At 37.6% G+C, this 18,244-nt stretch overlaps 1 protein-coding gene across 1 annotated transcript in view; it reads right to left on the bottom strand.

Annotated features, from left to right (window-relative positions):
* CHIC2 (cysteine rich hydrophobic domain 2) overlaps nt 1–18,238 on the bottom strand; it is a 30,579-nt gene extending 12,341 nt beyond the window's left edge. The window contains exons 1-3 of the mRNA XM_085322685.1: nt 17,941–18,238; nt 12,476–12,530; nt 12,174–12,329 (exon numbers count right to left, since the gene is read on the bottom strand). Coding sequence (XP_085178811.1) covers nt 12,174–12,329; nt 12,476–12,530; nt 17,941–18,059 — 330 coding nt within the window. The 5' untranslated portion in view covers nt 18,060–18,238. The remainder of the gene's footprint in view (nt 1–12,173; nt 12,330–12,475; nt 12,531–17,940) is intronic.
* Nucleotides 18,239–18,244: the final 6 nt, after the last annotated feature.

The following is an 18,244-nucleotide window of genomic DNA, read 5'->3' as shown; positions in this document are numbered from 1 at the left end:
TCAAACCGCCTCTCAGGTCTATGAAGTTGTAGCCTTGACAAGCTCACATTGACAGAGCTCATTGACTCTGAAAGGCTACTCTATCAATGGTGAAAAATGGCAATAGGTTCTACTCTGAGCAGGCATCTGCCTGCCCACCCGCTGCTAAACCAATGGCAAAACTGATTCAAAACCTGAATCTACCTTGTAATCTTCCTTTCCAGGACCTTTTAATAATAGATTAAGATCACTATACAATTTAATTTAATTGTTTGCCCAAAAGAGTGCGAAAAACATCCAAGCTTTTCAAATTCCAATAAAACTGTATCTATATTACAATATATATACACAAATAAGAAATTGATCAGTAGCTATGTAATATTAATTGTTTTTTTTTAATAATATGCTAGTTTAAAGTCTTTCTAATTAGTATGGTTTTGACCAGCATTAGATAAAAACACATGCAACTTCAAGACCGTGAGTATTTATGTACCAAACCTACGATACACACTAAAGGTTCTTCCTTTAGTATGACTTAGGATATTTACAATTCCCAAAACATGACACATTATAGATACAAAAACATTAACGAAAATCAGACTGTAAAATTTCTGCAAACCTCAGAGCTTGGAATAAAAAGAGATGAATTAAACAGCATCACACAATTCACTATAGTAAGTTTTCTTCCCRCTTGACAGGTGAAAAAAAGCACTTGCACGTGCAGCTTAATTAATCACGGATCTTGACATCTCAATGATTTACAGTGAGGAGCAGGTGAGGACATACAAAACCAGAAAGGAACACTTGATGCAAGTGTAGCATTTCCAGCACACTAGGATGACAAGCTTATATGTTCTATCAATGGTGTACAGAAAAACCTATACACCAAATTGTTTGTTAGCCACAACAAAAGCACAAATTAAGTGGAAGAGAGCCTTGCTTATTAAGAAGATTTAATACTATCCAGCTTTTAATTTTTTCTTTAAAAAACCCACAGCAACATTTGAACAAAGCTAAAACTGTAATCCAAATAGACTTTTTAGCACACCAGKGATAAAGTTTTGTAACATACTCAGTGAAAAATGCAGATGGTTTTTAATATCCCCTTGACAAAATTCTATGGATAATTTCTTCAGTGAACTATCTAGATGTAACATTTAATKAAATGCTTCTGAAAAATAACCCATTTTTAAAGATATTCATGTCAGACAGCATCTTTTGAAAAATTTCCCACTGGGCTACCAAAACCGACCAACTCCAAATATGCATTTACCAATTCATACAGCTCCCAAATRAGTAGACTAAAGTTTTGCCCTCAAACATGAAAAAAGTTAGGAAGACTGAGTACGAACTTGTCATGTGCAAATAAGGCAGTACGGAATACAAATAAAGTGTTATCAGCGTTACGAACTGCAAGATCTTTCTGCTATGTCTTTGCAGTATCTAATCACGTGAGGATATATTTACTGATGCAGTTATGATCTAGACTAGGAGGCTGTGCAAAGTCCCTTCTTGCAATGTGTGACCTGAACCTACATGCCACACCAAAAACAGTACTGATGAATGGTCTGAAGCCTCCTCAACTCCTGCTGTAAGTTAGTGAATAACTGGTAGAATACAAATATTAAACAAAAGGATCTTACATGACTCTCAAAATGATACTAATTTGAGTACTTCCCTTTGTCTTTATTTAAAAGGAAAAACAACATGAACAATAGCAACGTGATTCTTCACTACTGATTTTTTTCACAGTCTTCTGGGAACAACAGAAAAATCTCCCTATATATATACATATTATCTTTGACTTTAGCGCAACATACGTCCAATAAACAGTACATGGAGACTTTCAAATTATTTTTACATAAACCTTTACCACAATCAAGTATTAATAATTTTGAATCTTGTCCTGAAAAAAAAGTATACTTCAGGCTCAAACTTCAAAATACAAGAMGACCAATTTAAATTGTTTTTTGCTGATGCTCAGATGGCCAGAATTTGTATCCTATACTATGAAAACAAGCCTCACGATCTTATCAGTACTTGAAACTATGCCATCTCCTCTCACTTAAAASAAAGAAATGAAGGAAGCTGGAATTTTGTGTTTATTCTTCAAACAAATATATACTSGTCTACAAAATATGTACCAACATAGTTTAGCTACCAGTACAAAAAGTGAACTGTAAAGTTAATAGATAACCGAGTCACACAACTGTATGCCTACTTTCAACACGCCAGAACATTCCCCAAATTATCTCTCACAAACAAACACTTTCAGAGTATCTGAAAAAACGCACTTAAATTAATAGCACAGTTATATAGTTTGCACTGGTTCAATATAAAGTACTGACGAATTGCATCTGCATGAGAAATATATGCAAGCATGCTGTCGATAGAGGTTGGAGGAAAAATGTCTTGATTTTGAGCAGGACGGCGCCACTAACAGAACTGCTTCTGGCACTAAAATATACTTGCTATAGTATTTATACTGTGTGGACTGACAGAGATGTCTATATGATTTTAAGGCTAATACTGGTGACATGAGAATGTAAGAGTCCTAATCAGAACATGCATAACTGAATTACAAGYGTCTTTCATTATGTTGAGACAGTCTCCACCTTGAACACTGCATCACAAATAAAACCCTTCAGAAAGTGTAAATTGGTAAGATTCCCATCTTACTGAGGAATTATGTATTTGTGAAGGACAAAGATGACACATGTGAAACCTGAGCTGATTTCAGAGTCCTGACGTAGCTGAATACCTGCTGAATACCTGCTTCAGCACGTATAGTGGTTTGAAAAGGCACATAGGCACATCTTGTGTCATCCTTCCTATTACAGTGAGGATATTTCTTACTAAAGACTAGTGCATGTGTGCTCATGCCAGTTCATCCATGCAGTATCCATGCAAAAAGGTGAGTGAAATCCATACACTGGATAGAAGAAAATATGGAAATAAATATAGCATTCTGGGGCTCTCCACAAGAACCTGGAATAACTGCCTTGTCCAACAGATTTATTATTGCTGCATCTTGTCTTACCTCACAGATGATTCTGGGCCGAAAATAAGCCCAGAGAAAAGCACAAACCAAACTTTCTCATCAGGCAAAGAAAAATGCATTCTCCAAAATTCTGGAGCAGAAGGAACCAGCAATGTCAAGTTGACCTCAGGAAACTTCCCATTTTAAAATATAGCTCTGAGGATCACATCCTCATATTATCCATAAGCTGACCTACTTTGCATTGTTACAGTTCTGAACCTGCGGTAGGTACATCATGGAGAGATGATTTCAAAGCTTACTCAGCCAGATCAGATCAACTGTTTTCTAGGAGGATCTCTCTYGTTACACTGTCTGTTGATATAAAGATAGCAGCATTATTTGACATTAATGCATGTAATGGTTTTGAATATCTCAGCCAAAGACCTAATAAACATTTCTCAGAGACTCTGATAACCTTAATTCTCACGTTCTTAAGACTGCTAAAGAAAGTGCTAATGCCTAGACAAACATCAATGGAGAAGGTAAATGAAAAAAAAAAATATACAAGTTGTGTACGTTATCCAGGGGAACAATGGAGAACATGTTGCAGTATTACTACCAATCCACTCACTGATGGATACTGGATGAATATTGTCCAAAGCCACAGCACAGAATGAGAAATTACCATTCAGCTACTATCAACAGAAGTAAAGTGAACTGCTTTCAAGATTCTGTCTGTATCCAAAATTTGGCCTGCAACAGAAATGTAGAAGAGAGGAGCTGTCCAAGGAAGTTCTTAAAAGCTGAATTACAGAAGTATTATATAAATTTACTCTGACTGTCCAGACTCAAAATGCTAAGGCCAACAGATATTTTAGCTTATACAGGATGTTCCTCTAGTTAAGTCTCCAAACAAGAATACCTGGCTACATTCTCTCATCTTATGTGACTGCAGCCAACCTTTGTGGAAACCTCTTACAATGGAGAAGCCTTGTACTGAAAATGGCCTTGACTTTGGCAAAATTAATACACTTCCCTTGAGACGGCCTGAAGGAAATGCAGAAAAATGAATTTTGCGAGGTAGACAGATGTTGAATTGATCCTTGAAGCATCAGGATTATAGTTACTGTTGTGATCCTGACCTTGAATTTGTAAACAAGAATGTTTAATATTTTCATTCTAAGATTAAATTTCAGCTTTGGTTGTCTCTCACTGCAAGCAGACAAACACCATGAAGCTTCCCTCATGGGCACGAACAACCTGGGCATGACAAACGCGTTCACCTCCTGCTGAAGGACATTCTCACACAAAGAGCTACAGAAAATAAACACTGAAAATAGAACTGATCATAACAGACAAGAACAGGATTTAATCTCCACCAAATAACCCATATCCACTGTGAGAGATTACAAATCAGAATGCAGATGAAAACTGAAGAAACTCGTCTCCACCTCCYTTTTAAGGTTACAGAGATGTTAGTTTGGGCTTCCATTGCTTATTTTCAAAATATCCAGTAATCTGCTGTGTAATACAGTTCAAGGCCCAGTGCAGGTGGAGAAACTAAAGAATCTCAGGTTACTTCTCTACTAGGAAATGAAACGGCGCCCAGAAACATTCTCATTCACTTGAAGCCAGCTGGCAGGGAACAGCTAACATCTATGTTAGAAAGTTTTCTTAACCTCCAAACCACCCATAGTGCCTGCAGCATTCTGATAATGTCTAGGAATTGTAACATAAACAGGCCAAAAGCATGCCAGGGACCTTTCTAAGTACAAATTATAAAGCTCCAATTCCTAGGAATGCTCCCAGGTTTGATTTATTAATATATGGAAAGCCTTCTTGCTATCAAGAGTCAGGGCCAAGGGGTCAAGAATAGAAGGAAAGATATATGGGCAGAAAGACTGAAAGGCAGCACAACACAGCAAAGTAACTTTAGCAAAATTACAGCAAAATAACACAGCAAAATAGCCTCTGAAAAATCCAACATTTCACCAGTGTGCACACCAAAGATGATCTCTTTGAAAGCAAGAGCCTCTGCAATGCCTTGTCTGTCTAGCACTGAAGCAGGAAACTACAGAATCACAGGTAGCCTTTATCCATTTTTTTTCCTATCTGGAAAATATTTTTGTTATATTATTGTTGGTWTATTAATAATATATAATATATAGCACATTATCTATATTTTTATTATTACAGACAATTTTCTGTTTGGAAAAAAAATCTAGTTACCCTAAAAAAAAAAAAATCACCATCATCTTCGATCTAAACTCAGTACGTTTGTTCCAAATTTCAGCAAAAATAATTTTTATGAGACAAAATGAGATGCAACTAGTCACTTTCCTCTTTATAGGTACATTTTATTTGTTAAAAAGCTGATAATTTTAGTCTTCTCTTTTGTAGATAAACTGCTTCCTCCCTCCCTCCCTCCTTCCCCCTCCTCCAACTCTTTCCTTACTGGTCATGTTTCTTGTAGGCTTCTGCTATTTTCCATTTGGAATAACTAGTTACTCTCTTTATATGTAGTGCTTAAATCACTGGCAGTGCTCCACTTAAGTAGAGAAGTGCTAAGCAGAGGACAACAACATTTTACCTTGGAGTGCTTAAAAGACCAAGTAAACCAAAAAGCATTAATATATCCCAGAGGAAGACTGGCTTTGAGGTGAAGCAGAGAGATAAGCAGAAATGTGTCACTACCCCATACTTAATCAGCAATCCATTCCATTTTATTTGCATTACTGCAGTCTATGAAGTCATTCTTCGGTAAAGTGCTTTGTAGTTGTTTTAAACATGAGTTTCAGATAATTTTTAATTCCAATTCTTTCCTCAAAAGTGCTTCCATATTCTTCTTTGGCATCATCTACAAGTTGCTAAAATCAAGGTGAATGCAGAACCCTAAAATAACCCTTCGTAAACTGATTTCTGAGATGAAAATTAGCTAAAACATTTTGAATATGTTTTTTTCAGACTAGTTCTGTATTCACTACACAAATTACACGTAGATCACATTTATCTGAAACACGTCAAGTGGGACGGTAAGAAAAGCAATATTAAAACCAAACTGCATTATTATGGCTCCCTCTATACACTCCAGCCTTGATACTGTAGTGGTTTTATAATATGAAAACATTAGTTCTATATATAAACTTATTTTGATTAACATTAGGACGATCAGAGATGTAATACTAATTTATCAGTATATTTTACACCAATGGTAATGAATGCATATTTGATGCATGCAAACTCTACTTCAAAAAAGTCTTACTGACCTGACTAAAGCCAACGTTTTGAATAACATTTTGTTCTAGTTAAGATAAATGTAGTAAGCATAATAGAATTTAAAAGATTCTTCAAAATTAAATTAGCATATAAGTTGTCAGAGCAGAGATAAAAGTATTATCAGTCTTAAGTAACTGTCTCAAGCWACTGTTTGGAAAAGTATTATGCAATCAGAGCTTCAGTGCTAAGTCCCAGGAAGATACGGAGAGGAGAAAATATCATTTTTTCTTCAGTTTTGAAAATAAATGAAATGTATTCATAGCTGCTATAAACTGAGCGAACGTGTTTCAGCATCAGTATCATCTACAGACAAGCAAGACTACTACAGCTCCTCCACCACACACTTAATCCATACTTTGGAAAGCATTAATTAGCTTATGTTTATACAGCACTCTGAAGACGTAAACTGCTATGCAAGCGACAACTAATGACGAGGCTTAAGCAGCATTCATCAGCTTTGTGTGAATTCACAAACAAACAAGTAGCTCTTGAAAGCATTAATACAGATAGCTCTCAAATATCTCATTCTACTCATTTTAAAAGATTGCCCATGAACCTTCTGAAAAAAATTCTTAATGAAACATGCAATTTACTTGCAAAATAGAAGCTTTTTAGCAATCTAGAGGTACTGTAATTCTATCATAGCTTCCATTGCTACTGTTTCTGTTGAAATTATTTATCCCATTTGCACATTGGGAACTACAGCATTTAGTTAATACAGAAAATGAGTGTCAATTCGTTTGAAAAAGTGGCTTCAAATGAGGACCTCAGCCTGTAGTGCTTCTTGAATTATAATTCGCTATGTCATTCTTTTTATTTAAGGAACAATACCTTAAAGACTTAATGTTCATTTGTACAATCTGGAACTTGTCCCAGAAAGGATAGTACAATCTATGAGTGAAACTGCTGAGGATCATTGATGATCTAGATCTGCAAATGAGGGACTATATTTCCTGTAATTTTCCTGCAGCTTTTATTCACTAAAATCCAATCAAGATCAAAAGGAGAGCGACAATAAGATATTGAATAAAATTAAACATTTATTTTTCTGGTAAAGAGTACCAGGCCTTTTTTTAAATACCTTAGTGCGAAAGAAGAAAGGAAACAATGCTGTACAAAGACTTCCAAAACTTGCATTGAACAAAGCACTGAAAAGAAAAGTGAAGGAAAAGCCTTCATTGGATGGAACTGGATTAAATAATATAATTAACAATTACACTTAAATGTCTGATTTAATAAATTTCTACATTGAAGCACCTGCTGATYTAAGAGAGAAACTCATGACTGTTTTCACTGCACAGAAAATATGCCTATATTCTCTTTTTATGCATAATCATTGGAAGTTTTTATGTAATTTCAAAAATCATGTTTATTTGTGATAGCATCCCCATATTAGGCAAAAAAGACTATGAAAAGCAGTAAACAAGCAGAATACAGATAAAGAAAGTTTAAGAGAATTATTATAATTTCCACAAAATGAGAAAATACAGTTTTCATTTTGTTTGCATAAACCTTCAAAAAAATGTTTATCTGAACAAAAAGCTGCAAAGTACAATGCCAATTTACAAGTGCAGTAGATTGACTTAGTCTCATTAAAACAGACGTTTCATAATTTTCCGTGAAAAAAATACTATTCTGCATTAAAAGAGAGTATTTGCTCTAATTAAGACTACTGTTCAATTTTAAAAAAAAATCTTACCTTGAGAAACACTCCCACTTGTTAGATCACTGTATATGCAATTCAATAAAACAACTTTGTTAGGCTTCTATTTCGATATAAAACAATTTGCACTCGGGAACCATCAACAATATAATCTATCTGGTTTGGCTACAGTACAATGAGCAGATTCAAAAAAGGGTAACGGCAAAGATAGTATATTTTTCTTGTCTAATTACAACAGAATCTAAACAAATTTCAGTTCTATATGCAGACATGCTCCCATCCTGCTTTCAAAAGCAGACTCTAATTGTACTGTCTTGGGAGACTTTTACGATCCTATGGTAAAGGCTGTAACACAGGCAAGTTCTAAACAACTCATTTTTTCACTAGAAATCAATCACCTATGACAGGGCTGAATTAGCAAAGTAAGTCTGTCTGGACAACACTTCTCAAAGAGGTGCAGGTACTCTTAAGTAACCTTTTGTATTATTCATTAAGAGACTGTTGCTCAGATTCTACTGGCCAACTAGTAAGCTGCACTTCTGACTTTCTGAACAGATGCTCTGATTAAGTCTAAAGATTCTACTCTCCCTAAAAATTGTTCCAAGTTACAAGTGTCAACAATCTACAGGTTGAACGGATGAAGCAGGCACRCGTCATTGGGGATCCCTCTTTCCTCAAGAACTGAATCTTGGATACTGGCTTGTGACTGCCTTTATAGCTAGCGAGTCTTGTCTGTGAAAGGAGGTCTGAAGAAGTCAAAGCATCRAAGATCATCTGATCATCAGAACCTTCTTGTAAGACACAATAAAAATAAAAGACTAGCTGTTCAAATACCAGGAGTGATTACTTTACACTGACTATCTTAGTTTGCTATGTATCAGCAAAACACAGCACAGCACAACACTTCATGAATTTAAGTTTTTTTAGTGCAAAAATATGAAATTGCTTAATTGTCAGTTTTACTGAAATCTACTGGACAGATCATGAATTCGAACCTAAATAAACCAGGGTATAGTCTCAACTGCTCTCAGATGGTTGAGCAGCCCAAGRTAACTCAGATCACTCACTGACTCTCGTTGTCTCCATTTCTATAAACAAATAAAATTAGTTCCTTGAAGTTGTCACTTTGACRTGAACTGACGGGAACTCCAGAACAAAAGAGAAAAATCTTACAAGCTTGTGGCCATAATTCAGTGTTGAGATCTTAAAGGGCACCAAGTGTGTAWTTCTAGGTGAAGGGAATTAAAATCATTTAGGTCACTTTCTGTTTTCCTAATCTTAGGCTACCAAGAAAAGGTTGAACTCGCGTATAATTGACCAAAGTGACAATAGCTTCTCACTGCTTTTCTTGACTAGTAGCCCTGACTAGAATCATTACAAATCCTACTGATTGTTTCCTACACTAGAATTTCCTAATAAGTCCTTGAAGATACTCCACAGCTGTCCTGCTCAACCATTATGCCAGGAAAAAAATAAAGGGGGGAAAAAATAATAATAATAAAAAAGAGCTGCCTCCAGCCAGATCCAAGATTAAGATTTTCAGTCTGGGCAAGCATTCTTGCCCCTTTCAGTTTGCCTTTAAGTGTAAGTTAAGAGTTATATGGAGAAAAATAAATTAAGATGTCCCACTAACAYTGATTTCTACAATAGAGGACAACAAATCCTCTAAGCAGACCTCTATTTGCCATAGTGCTGATACGGACAAATAACGGTGTCACAACAGCTGAACTCTCTAGATAGAATTAAATAATTTTTAGTCAAAAATGCCTAAACTCCAGTATTCCGTACCCCTAGAAATGCTGTACTGTGTCAGAGGCCAGACCAGAGACTGGGATACGAGACAGCACCACTGATCTCTGCTCTTCTGGCGTGGCAAACAGATGACCTAGGACATACCACTCAGCCTCCACAGCAGCCATAGACACTATGTTTAGGCAGTGGAATCCTATCTTCAGTTTCACTAATGCAGGACATTCAAGCTTGAGCCTGTAAGTTGCTCAATTTTAGGTGCAGGAAAAGGTGCAAGGCTGCTGAATTACTTTCTGGTATCATCCTTGATAGGAAAAATGAGATTTACTGACAATCTGGGCAGTACTTCTAGGGTAACCTCAGGAGCTTCAACCTTGAGTTGACATTCTTGTTCCTGCCGTTCACCATTTTAGAGACTCATTTTCGGTCTTTATGCAATCTGTATATTGTAGCAACTAACCRCTTCCCAGCCTGCTCTGAACAGAACAGCCATATAGTTTACCCAGATCTATCCTTTTGGAAGAGCGCTTACTTTAATTCCTACCCCAGACAAACTTAATTGAAGCACTTTTCTAACTGTTGCTTCATTGGGTTCCCATGCAGAAACTCTTTCCCGAGCTTCAAAGTCTGCTTTCTGTCCTCAGATGCTACAAGCCCTTACCTTTTTCACAATGTAAGTTAAACAATATATAAAAAAGATAATTAATAGTGACTTGTAATACTAGATTAAGAGACACCAGCTAGAAGATGTGGGCTTGTAACATCATGCCCCCACCAAAAGCAGATGACATCATTTTATAATACTACGTAACATCTTGTTATTATTTCCTACTACAAGAGCACATTATGCGGGGAAAATGGGGCACATAGTAAGAGCACCACTGGCACGCTCCTCAGAGGTTAAAGATGGACAATAGCARTGCAGGTTTCCCTTGCATTTGTAACAAACAGAGCTAGGCCTGGAACGGAAGAAGTAGTCCTCCCTCCAAGCTAGTTAAATCATCAACTTATCTGTGACCAACAATCAGCCAATTTTAATTTGCTGTAACTAAGTTTCAGGATATAGATATATGATAATTCTACAGGAGACCAACTAGTTCCTGACAGCTTAAAAACCCAAACCCTAAAACCTAGCCCAAAAACCTTTTGATACATTTTACACTGAGGCCAACAGTACTTTTTTTCATGACTCCAACATTAGCAACATGGATAAGATGACTCTCATACCTTATTTTGTACACARTTAAAACTAGTCTCAAGCATTCACTTCAAAAAAAATCGAAGGGAATAAGTATTTAATTTTATTTATTTTTAAGATGAAGAACTGAGGAAACTTTGAAGATGTTTTCTTAACACAGGAAGTTAGATCATACAAAAAAAGTGTACAGGATTTCTTATGTGCAGTGTTCATTCTATAAATTTTTTTTCAGTATACATGGGTTTCAAGCATCTACTTGATACCAACTTAAGACTACAAAAGCAGCTTGCCTGATTTCTGGTTTTAATTATGCCACCTGCACATTTGTGTGCATTTGAGCAGAAATTCAGAACTGGAAATCAGTATCAAAAAGATGTATAAAAGAAATGTTAAACTACTCTATGATTGCAAAAAACACATGATCACTGCCAACTTTAAAACACTTCCTTTACTAACCAAGTAAAATGAGCACTTGAATAAAGAAAAGCATGATGGTATTCAGTATACTGTACACAAATGTGTAGTATTAAGAGATATTACACAAGAAAAAAAAATACACACTAGTCCTTCCAAGAAGTGGAAGGATGAACAGCACCAATAGAGGAGAGAATGTGGAATCAGACACTTCTTGCAAAGAAATGAAATGAGGCTAGGCACATAGTGTATTTATGTTAATAAAAATAGAAGAAATGGGTGGGTTGCCTAAATACTGGCACTGAGGAAAGGGAGGTGAGAAAATAGGCACATGCAAGGAACTTCCACTTTGAACAATGCACTTGGCACTCAGTGTACAGAGACAAAACACTACTTTCAGATGTTAGTGAACAAAATCTACGAGTTCAAAGGAAAATTCAACAAATAAATCAGTTACTATTATCAAAAGAGTGCCTGTTTAAACAAAAACTTATGGCTATTAAGGCTATGACGTAATCATTAGCTCCTCACAACAAACTGTCAATCGATCAATATCAAATTCTGATGATCCTAAACAGTGTGTTACAAAGATGGTGCTAATAAAAAAAGCATTTTGAAAGTTATTTAATATTATGAAGTATAAGTGTTGTACAGCATACGGTCCCCTCTGACAGATTCAGCTACACTACCAGGCACTGAGTTACAAGCTCAGAATTTGAGTGGTGTCTGTTTTAAGCAGTTTGATTAAAAAAAAATAAAATAAAGAAAAATAGCAAAATATATGAAAGCTTGTAAATTCTATTATACAGCCTTTACAGGCAGAGAAAAGGCAATATGAGAACAAAACCAGTACATTCCTAACTTAGCATTTTTGATTAAAAACAAACAAACAAACTAATAATAGTTCAACTTACTCTTTTACTGAGGCAGATAACTGGCCACATACTACAACCTAAAGTGCAGCAGCAGCAAAGGCATCCACAAAGTAGCCATCGCACATTAACTGGAAGGTTCTTCTTAAGACAACTGTTAACTCTACTGATGCTAGCTTTAAATTCTTCTGGTGCAACCTGTAAGGAAAAAAAAGAAAATCTAGTACCACAGCAGAGTGATCTATTAATTACCCTAAAAAAAAAAAAGCTGCACTATACCCAGAACTCTTCCTTTTATAAGAAAATCTTACTCAAATTTTAGGTTCTTATTCACAGATACTCACCTTTCCAGTTAAAGATGAAGGAAATTCTGCTTCAAATTTGTTGCTCAATCCAAATCTGCAAAAATAAAGACACCAAAAGTTACACAAAAAACAATGCACAACACAAATTAAAAGCACCTCATAATACAATGAGGATTAATATCAGAGCAACATCAGTTTCRAGAAGAAATATTCTTTGCTAAAAGTAATCCTTAAGATTATACTAACAGACAAAARTGAACGGAAAAATTCTATCATAGTAAATGGGTTGAAAACCATCCTGCCCATAGTTTCTTTCTGAAGTTCTGTTGAAGCCACTGACTCTTCTTCAAACTCTTCAAAACCCTTATAAACAATAATAGCAAATGTGAAAACTGAAGAGAAGTATCTGAAGGGAGAGGGTAAGTAAGTTAATGCCATAGCTTGAAATTTTTTTCTCTCTAGTGCACATGTATCTTGAAGAAAAGTTCATCCACTGTTACTCAACTCAGAATAATGAAGTGTGTAAAGTCATGGAGATGTGTGAGATCATCTGGAATTACTCTGGATGGATTTCAGAAGATTTAAGGATAAGAGTTTCATCTTGCCTTAGAAATAATTTGGTTTGTATTTTAAAGTTGGTTTGTGGTCTTCCTGAACAGCCAAAGCTCAAAGCAAATCTGAACATTTTCTGGTATCCAATTTGGGAAAGAGATTCTAATATAGCCTACCCAGTCCTACAGATCCATTGATGAAACTCTAYGACTGGCCTCTAATAAGTTAAGAAGCATTCAGTGTAAAATTTAAGTTGTACTTAATAACCTTCTGAATATAAACCAAAGCAATCATCTTATCAGACACTACAAACACCGCAAATCAGAAATTAAATTRCTCAAAAATACTTGAATACTGGCAGCAAGACCTAATACATACAACTTAACTGTGTGCAGAAAAGTTTACTTGAGGATCAGTAGTTGAAGATACCAAAGAAGTAATTTCCTTTGACAATCTGTTTATTGAATAGCTAGCTAGTCTTCAGATAATTTTCTTCTTAGTGTACGGAAGGATCTGCATGCCAACAGAGAATTTTGTCTGAGTAATCAGCCAGGTAGTCACGTGCTGTATCAATGGCGAGGCAGCCTGAAGGGACCTCACAAAACTGAGTGGACAAAAAGATAGCAGATGAGCTTCAGTGTCGGTAAGCAGAAGGCGCTGAATGTTGGGAAAGCTGATCTAAACCGTGTTCATATGATGCTGAACTCAGACTGGCAGCTACAGCTCAGGAGAGACACTACCACTGAGTGGGTATTTTAGGATGTGCAGCAGCAGCCAGAAATGGCAGCAACATACGGTCTAAAAAGGCTATTAAGAACAACACAGAGGGCATCATTTTGATCCTACATAAAACACTGCTATATCCACATATTCAGTACTATGTGCAGCTCCAGCATCCACATCTCCTGAAGAACTTCATGGAGTAAGAAAAAGCAAAGAGATGGAAGATTACTATACTAAGGAGATGAAGTGGCTGCCTTATGAGGCTAACAAAGCTGACATCAAACTTGGAGAAGGCTGAGGGGGAATATGATCAAAGTACAAACATTCAGAAAAGCACTGGGTAAGGTGAATGATTAACTGTTAACCATCAAATCCCACAACAGAGGGAATTCACTAAAACTATTATGAGAATCTTTTATCTGTTTCAAATCAAAGTGCTGGATTTAGTGGGGATAAAAATAAAAATTTCCCCATCTCCCGCTTGGAAATACTTGCATTGCTTTAGTAGAAAATTACAAAAAAGCAAGATAGACCTTCAGCATGGAAGCTTTGACCAATACAGTTATCCTAAAGTTGTAAGTAAATGACAGTAACTCTAGAGCTGAAGCATGTAGCAATATTTAATACATCACGCGGCAGCTAAACTGGAACAGCAAAGGCAACTCTTCCAGCTACCAACTTCATTCCAAGCTTTCCATGTTACGTTCTGTTATTAAAAATTAGGTCATTAAAAAAGCATGACTCCATACATTTAAAAACTTTGGTAAGCAAATCATGTGATCCCAACCTTATCACTCTTGACTGCATGCTATAATCTGGAAATTAAAAGATTAGAAATTCTACATAACACTACTAAAGCTTCACTGTATAGAAGCAACAGCTCTGGCAAAGAGCAGCAAAAAGGTCTTAATATCAAACATACTATATTTATGACACTTTGGATCTGCATTTCCTCAGTCCTTATCTAGCATTACACCTCTGTTGCACAATTCTCCATCTTCATTGACACATTTTCTGCAAGCCCTATGCCTTTCCCATTTCACTTCATGTCCTCAACAGATCCAGGCTCACCTCATGCATAAGCACTTTCTTTAACCTTCCTGGAGCCTGAAAAAGTGTTTCTTGAACATTCCTCTGCTTGAGAGGTTTATCTGAGTTCCTACCCTTGTATACAGTGGAGAGAAAGAAATGATGAGAGGTAGAATCTTTGAAGTATGGATGTTTACAGTATAGACTCAGCCAACCTGCAACCTCTTCTCAGCCTGCAACCTTGATCTTCCTTTGTGCATCAAACCAGCACAAGAACAATCCTCTTCCCCTTTGTCCAATCCAACAGAGACTAAACCATTTTTCCATTGCTCTCAACTTGGCCCTTTACTTCTGCATGTTCACAACCGTGAGAAAATAAATATGTATTCTATCAATCCTTAACATTCTCCATACATCTCTTAGTCCTGCTTTCACTCATATGTCCTTGATACAAAGTAAGCCGCAAAAATACATAAGCAGACTTAGTAATAAATTAATTCACTTGAGTGAATTTATATTTTGTTTTTTCCCCCCTCTAAATAGTTAATTTACATTGCAGACAATGCACTAAGATGACAACAGCACAGAAGGGCATTTACTAGTACATCATGACTGCTCTGCATCACTCTGCTACAGTAAAAGACTCAAATCCAACTTCACTACCTAACAATCTGGTATATATATCTCAACTGGTCAAAACCAGTAAAGTCCAGGGAAACAGCCTCTGGAAATACAACTACACAACCTATCACAATCAAACTCAACACATGCATCTTTCCACACAAACATGTTTTTACAAACAAGTCCAAAACAACTGAATTAAAAATTCAAGGTAAGTAAGGTAAATAATGTTTTATGGTTTCTCAAGTTTTAAAGCTCTTTTCTTTAAAAGAGACAACCTCAGGTAACCAGAAACCACCTCAAATATTACTCCTCTTTAAAAAGCTATGTTGAACCTCCTGGTGTGAAAATGGTTTACCTGAATATTTGAAAAGTGGCATTAAAAAGAAGAAAGTTTGAACACGCCAAACAATTCTAAAACAGTGATTTTAAGAGTCTAACTTTCAGCACTAAAAATAGTCCCACACCCTGAAAAGAGAAAATCTTCATACATTTTATTTGGGTAGTATTTACCTGCATTCCCTTGATTACTTTTAACTACCAGGTGTAGAAAAGATCTCACACTTTTCCACTGTCTGTTGAACGCAATCAAGTAAATTTCTGTAGTCATGGAAATGACACACTTCAAACTCAACATTATGACTTCTGTGCAAGATCAGAGAGGACATGACAACAGACTATTAAGAGGAAGCATTTGTTTAAATATATACATAGCAGAGGCAGTCAGCAACTCTTTAAACTGCAGAGTCAGGGAGAAATCTGGTATTGTTACTGGATTTGGTATTTGCTTTACTTTACCACTGATAATTTTTTCAAGACCCTAAAAATGCATACATGTTTTTATACCAAGACAAATTAATTTTATATATAGGACTCTGCCTATTCCATAAGTTCATCAAGTGGGTGTTCTGAAAGTGAGCTAAATTTAATAATGTGCCACTTGATCAATGACGAAAAACTTAGAAGCTTTACAAAGATAAAAGTGGCTGGCACAATAAAATAGATTAAGATCAATTACATAATCTTGCACATGTTCATATTTTTTTAGCTTTTGGAATGGCAATGAACTAATACTTTGAGGAAGATCTTAAAGTAATAATGATCAAGTGAATATTAGTGAACAACTAATGAAGTAACTACGACTTCCTTACTAGTCACAGATGGGCTATGCGAGCTTGTTTGTGCTTCTGTTAACGGACCTTGGCCTCGTCCTGCGTGTCTTACCTTTAGCGATTGGAGAAGAAATCAGTGTTTGCCTCCATTTCAGTTCTTTACACCTATATGACTGCCAACAAGGCAACTATCTAATTACRTTTTTGACCTGCTTAGCAGAAACTAAGGCTACAGGTCTACTTTCAAAGAAGTCAAACAGCTGTCGGATGGTAGAAACTCCCGATCCCAATAAACTACAAAGCAAAATCATATGTTYGACAGTTCAGTTACATGCTTCTGTTACTTTACTAGGCTTCCTTTCTATTCAACATCCTTCCAACCCTCCAAACTTCTCTCAGTATCACACCATGTTTTATCCTGTTTTTAATCCAGATAAACTGTACTGTCCAGTAYTTGGTATTTCATAATACGAAGCAAACATTAAATTAGTAATGTCAAAAAAGTGCTACTTYCCTACTCTAAATTTAACTCCAGATTTCTGAACAGATCAGTATCCTACAACCAGCACAGTTCACAGGAATCAGAAGAACAGAATATATTATCTTCARCTTCTATGCATCTGTCACAGGTTGAGTCCTACTCTACAGGAAACACAAAAAGGGAAGTTCGCATGACTGCTTCGTGTCTCCAGGTTCATATTTTAGACTCTGAAACTGCTCAACATAACTGACAACCGCTGCACTTAGGTACAGAGATTCCAACAGAACTGACTGTAGGAAAAATACCCAGACTTAYTAAGTTCTTGAGAAAGACTACATTAACTCACTTGTCCCTTGCAGTTACAGGGGTACAGGGACATCAAATGCTCACCGAGCAAAACTCACAGCAATTTCCGTGTTAAATACACTGATGCAATGYTTATCTTAATGTGCTTTTGCAGGTACCCATTCAATTCGCAGATTCCTTTTTTAAACAAACCTTCTGAGCTGTATTAGTTGCCACGTGCTAAAGGGGAGTGAGTAACCGAGATATAAACAACCCTAAGCGACAGCACAGGGCCGTCATGCACACATACCTGTTATATAGACATTCACAGATATAAACACACACACATACACACACACACGCACGCACCATGTACCCTACTTCCTGACAGCTCATCCCTTCAGGCAAATACTTTACATTCCTCTGTTAGTCACAGCTCCAGCCAGCGGTGCTTCCTCCTTGCCTCGCTGCAGGTTTACACTCGGGAGCGAGCCCCGGGCGGCACCGGGCCGCCGGTAGGGCCGCGCCAAGCGCTCCCGCAGCGGCGCGGCACGGCGCGGGGCGGCCGGCGGGAGGGAGGGAGGGAGAGGCCCGGCCCGCGCCCCCCTCCCCGGCTCGCCCCGACATGCCGGCTCGCCGCCCTGGGCTACCCCCGACCCTCCACCCGGCCCCGGCCGCGCAGGCCCCGGCGCGGCCCTTACACGGTGACATGGCCGGAGCCGCGCACCACCACCGGGTCGGGCGAGTACTTCAGGAGCTGCTCCTCCAGCGCCCGCTCCTCGTCCTCCTCCTCCTCGTAGATCTCGTCGAAATCCGCCATGGCCGGGCTCGGGCGTCCGTTGAGAGGGGCCGGCGCGGCGCGGCGCGGCGGAGCCGGCCGCCGGGGCCGGAAGGAGCGGGCCGGGGGGGACCCCCCGGGGCCGGGGCCGGGGCCGGGCGGCGGCAGCGGGAGCCGCGGCAAGGAGGAGCCGGCGGCGGTTCGGGCTGCGGGCGAGGAAGCGCCCG

This window comes from Rhea americana, unplaced genomic scaffold (genome assembly GCF_003343005.1).
Source record: "Rhea americana isolate MKP2758 unplaced genomic scaffold, rheAme1 scaffold_8, whole genome shotgun sequence".
Classification (NCBI taxonomy): domain Eukaryota; kingdom Metazoa; phylum Chordata; class Aves; order Rheiformes; family Rheidae; genus Rhea; species Rhea americana.
Note: the sequence above shows the minus strand (reverse complement) of the source record. Positions and strands in the feature narration are given on the sequence as shown.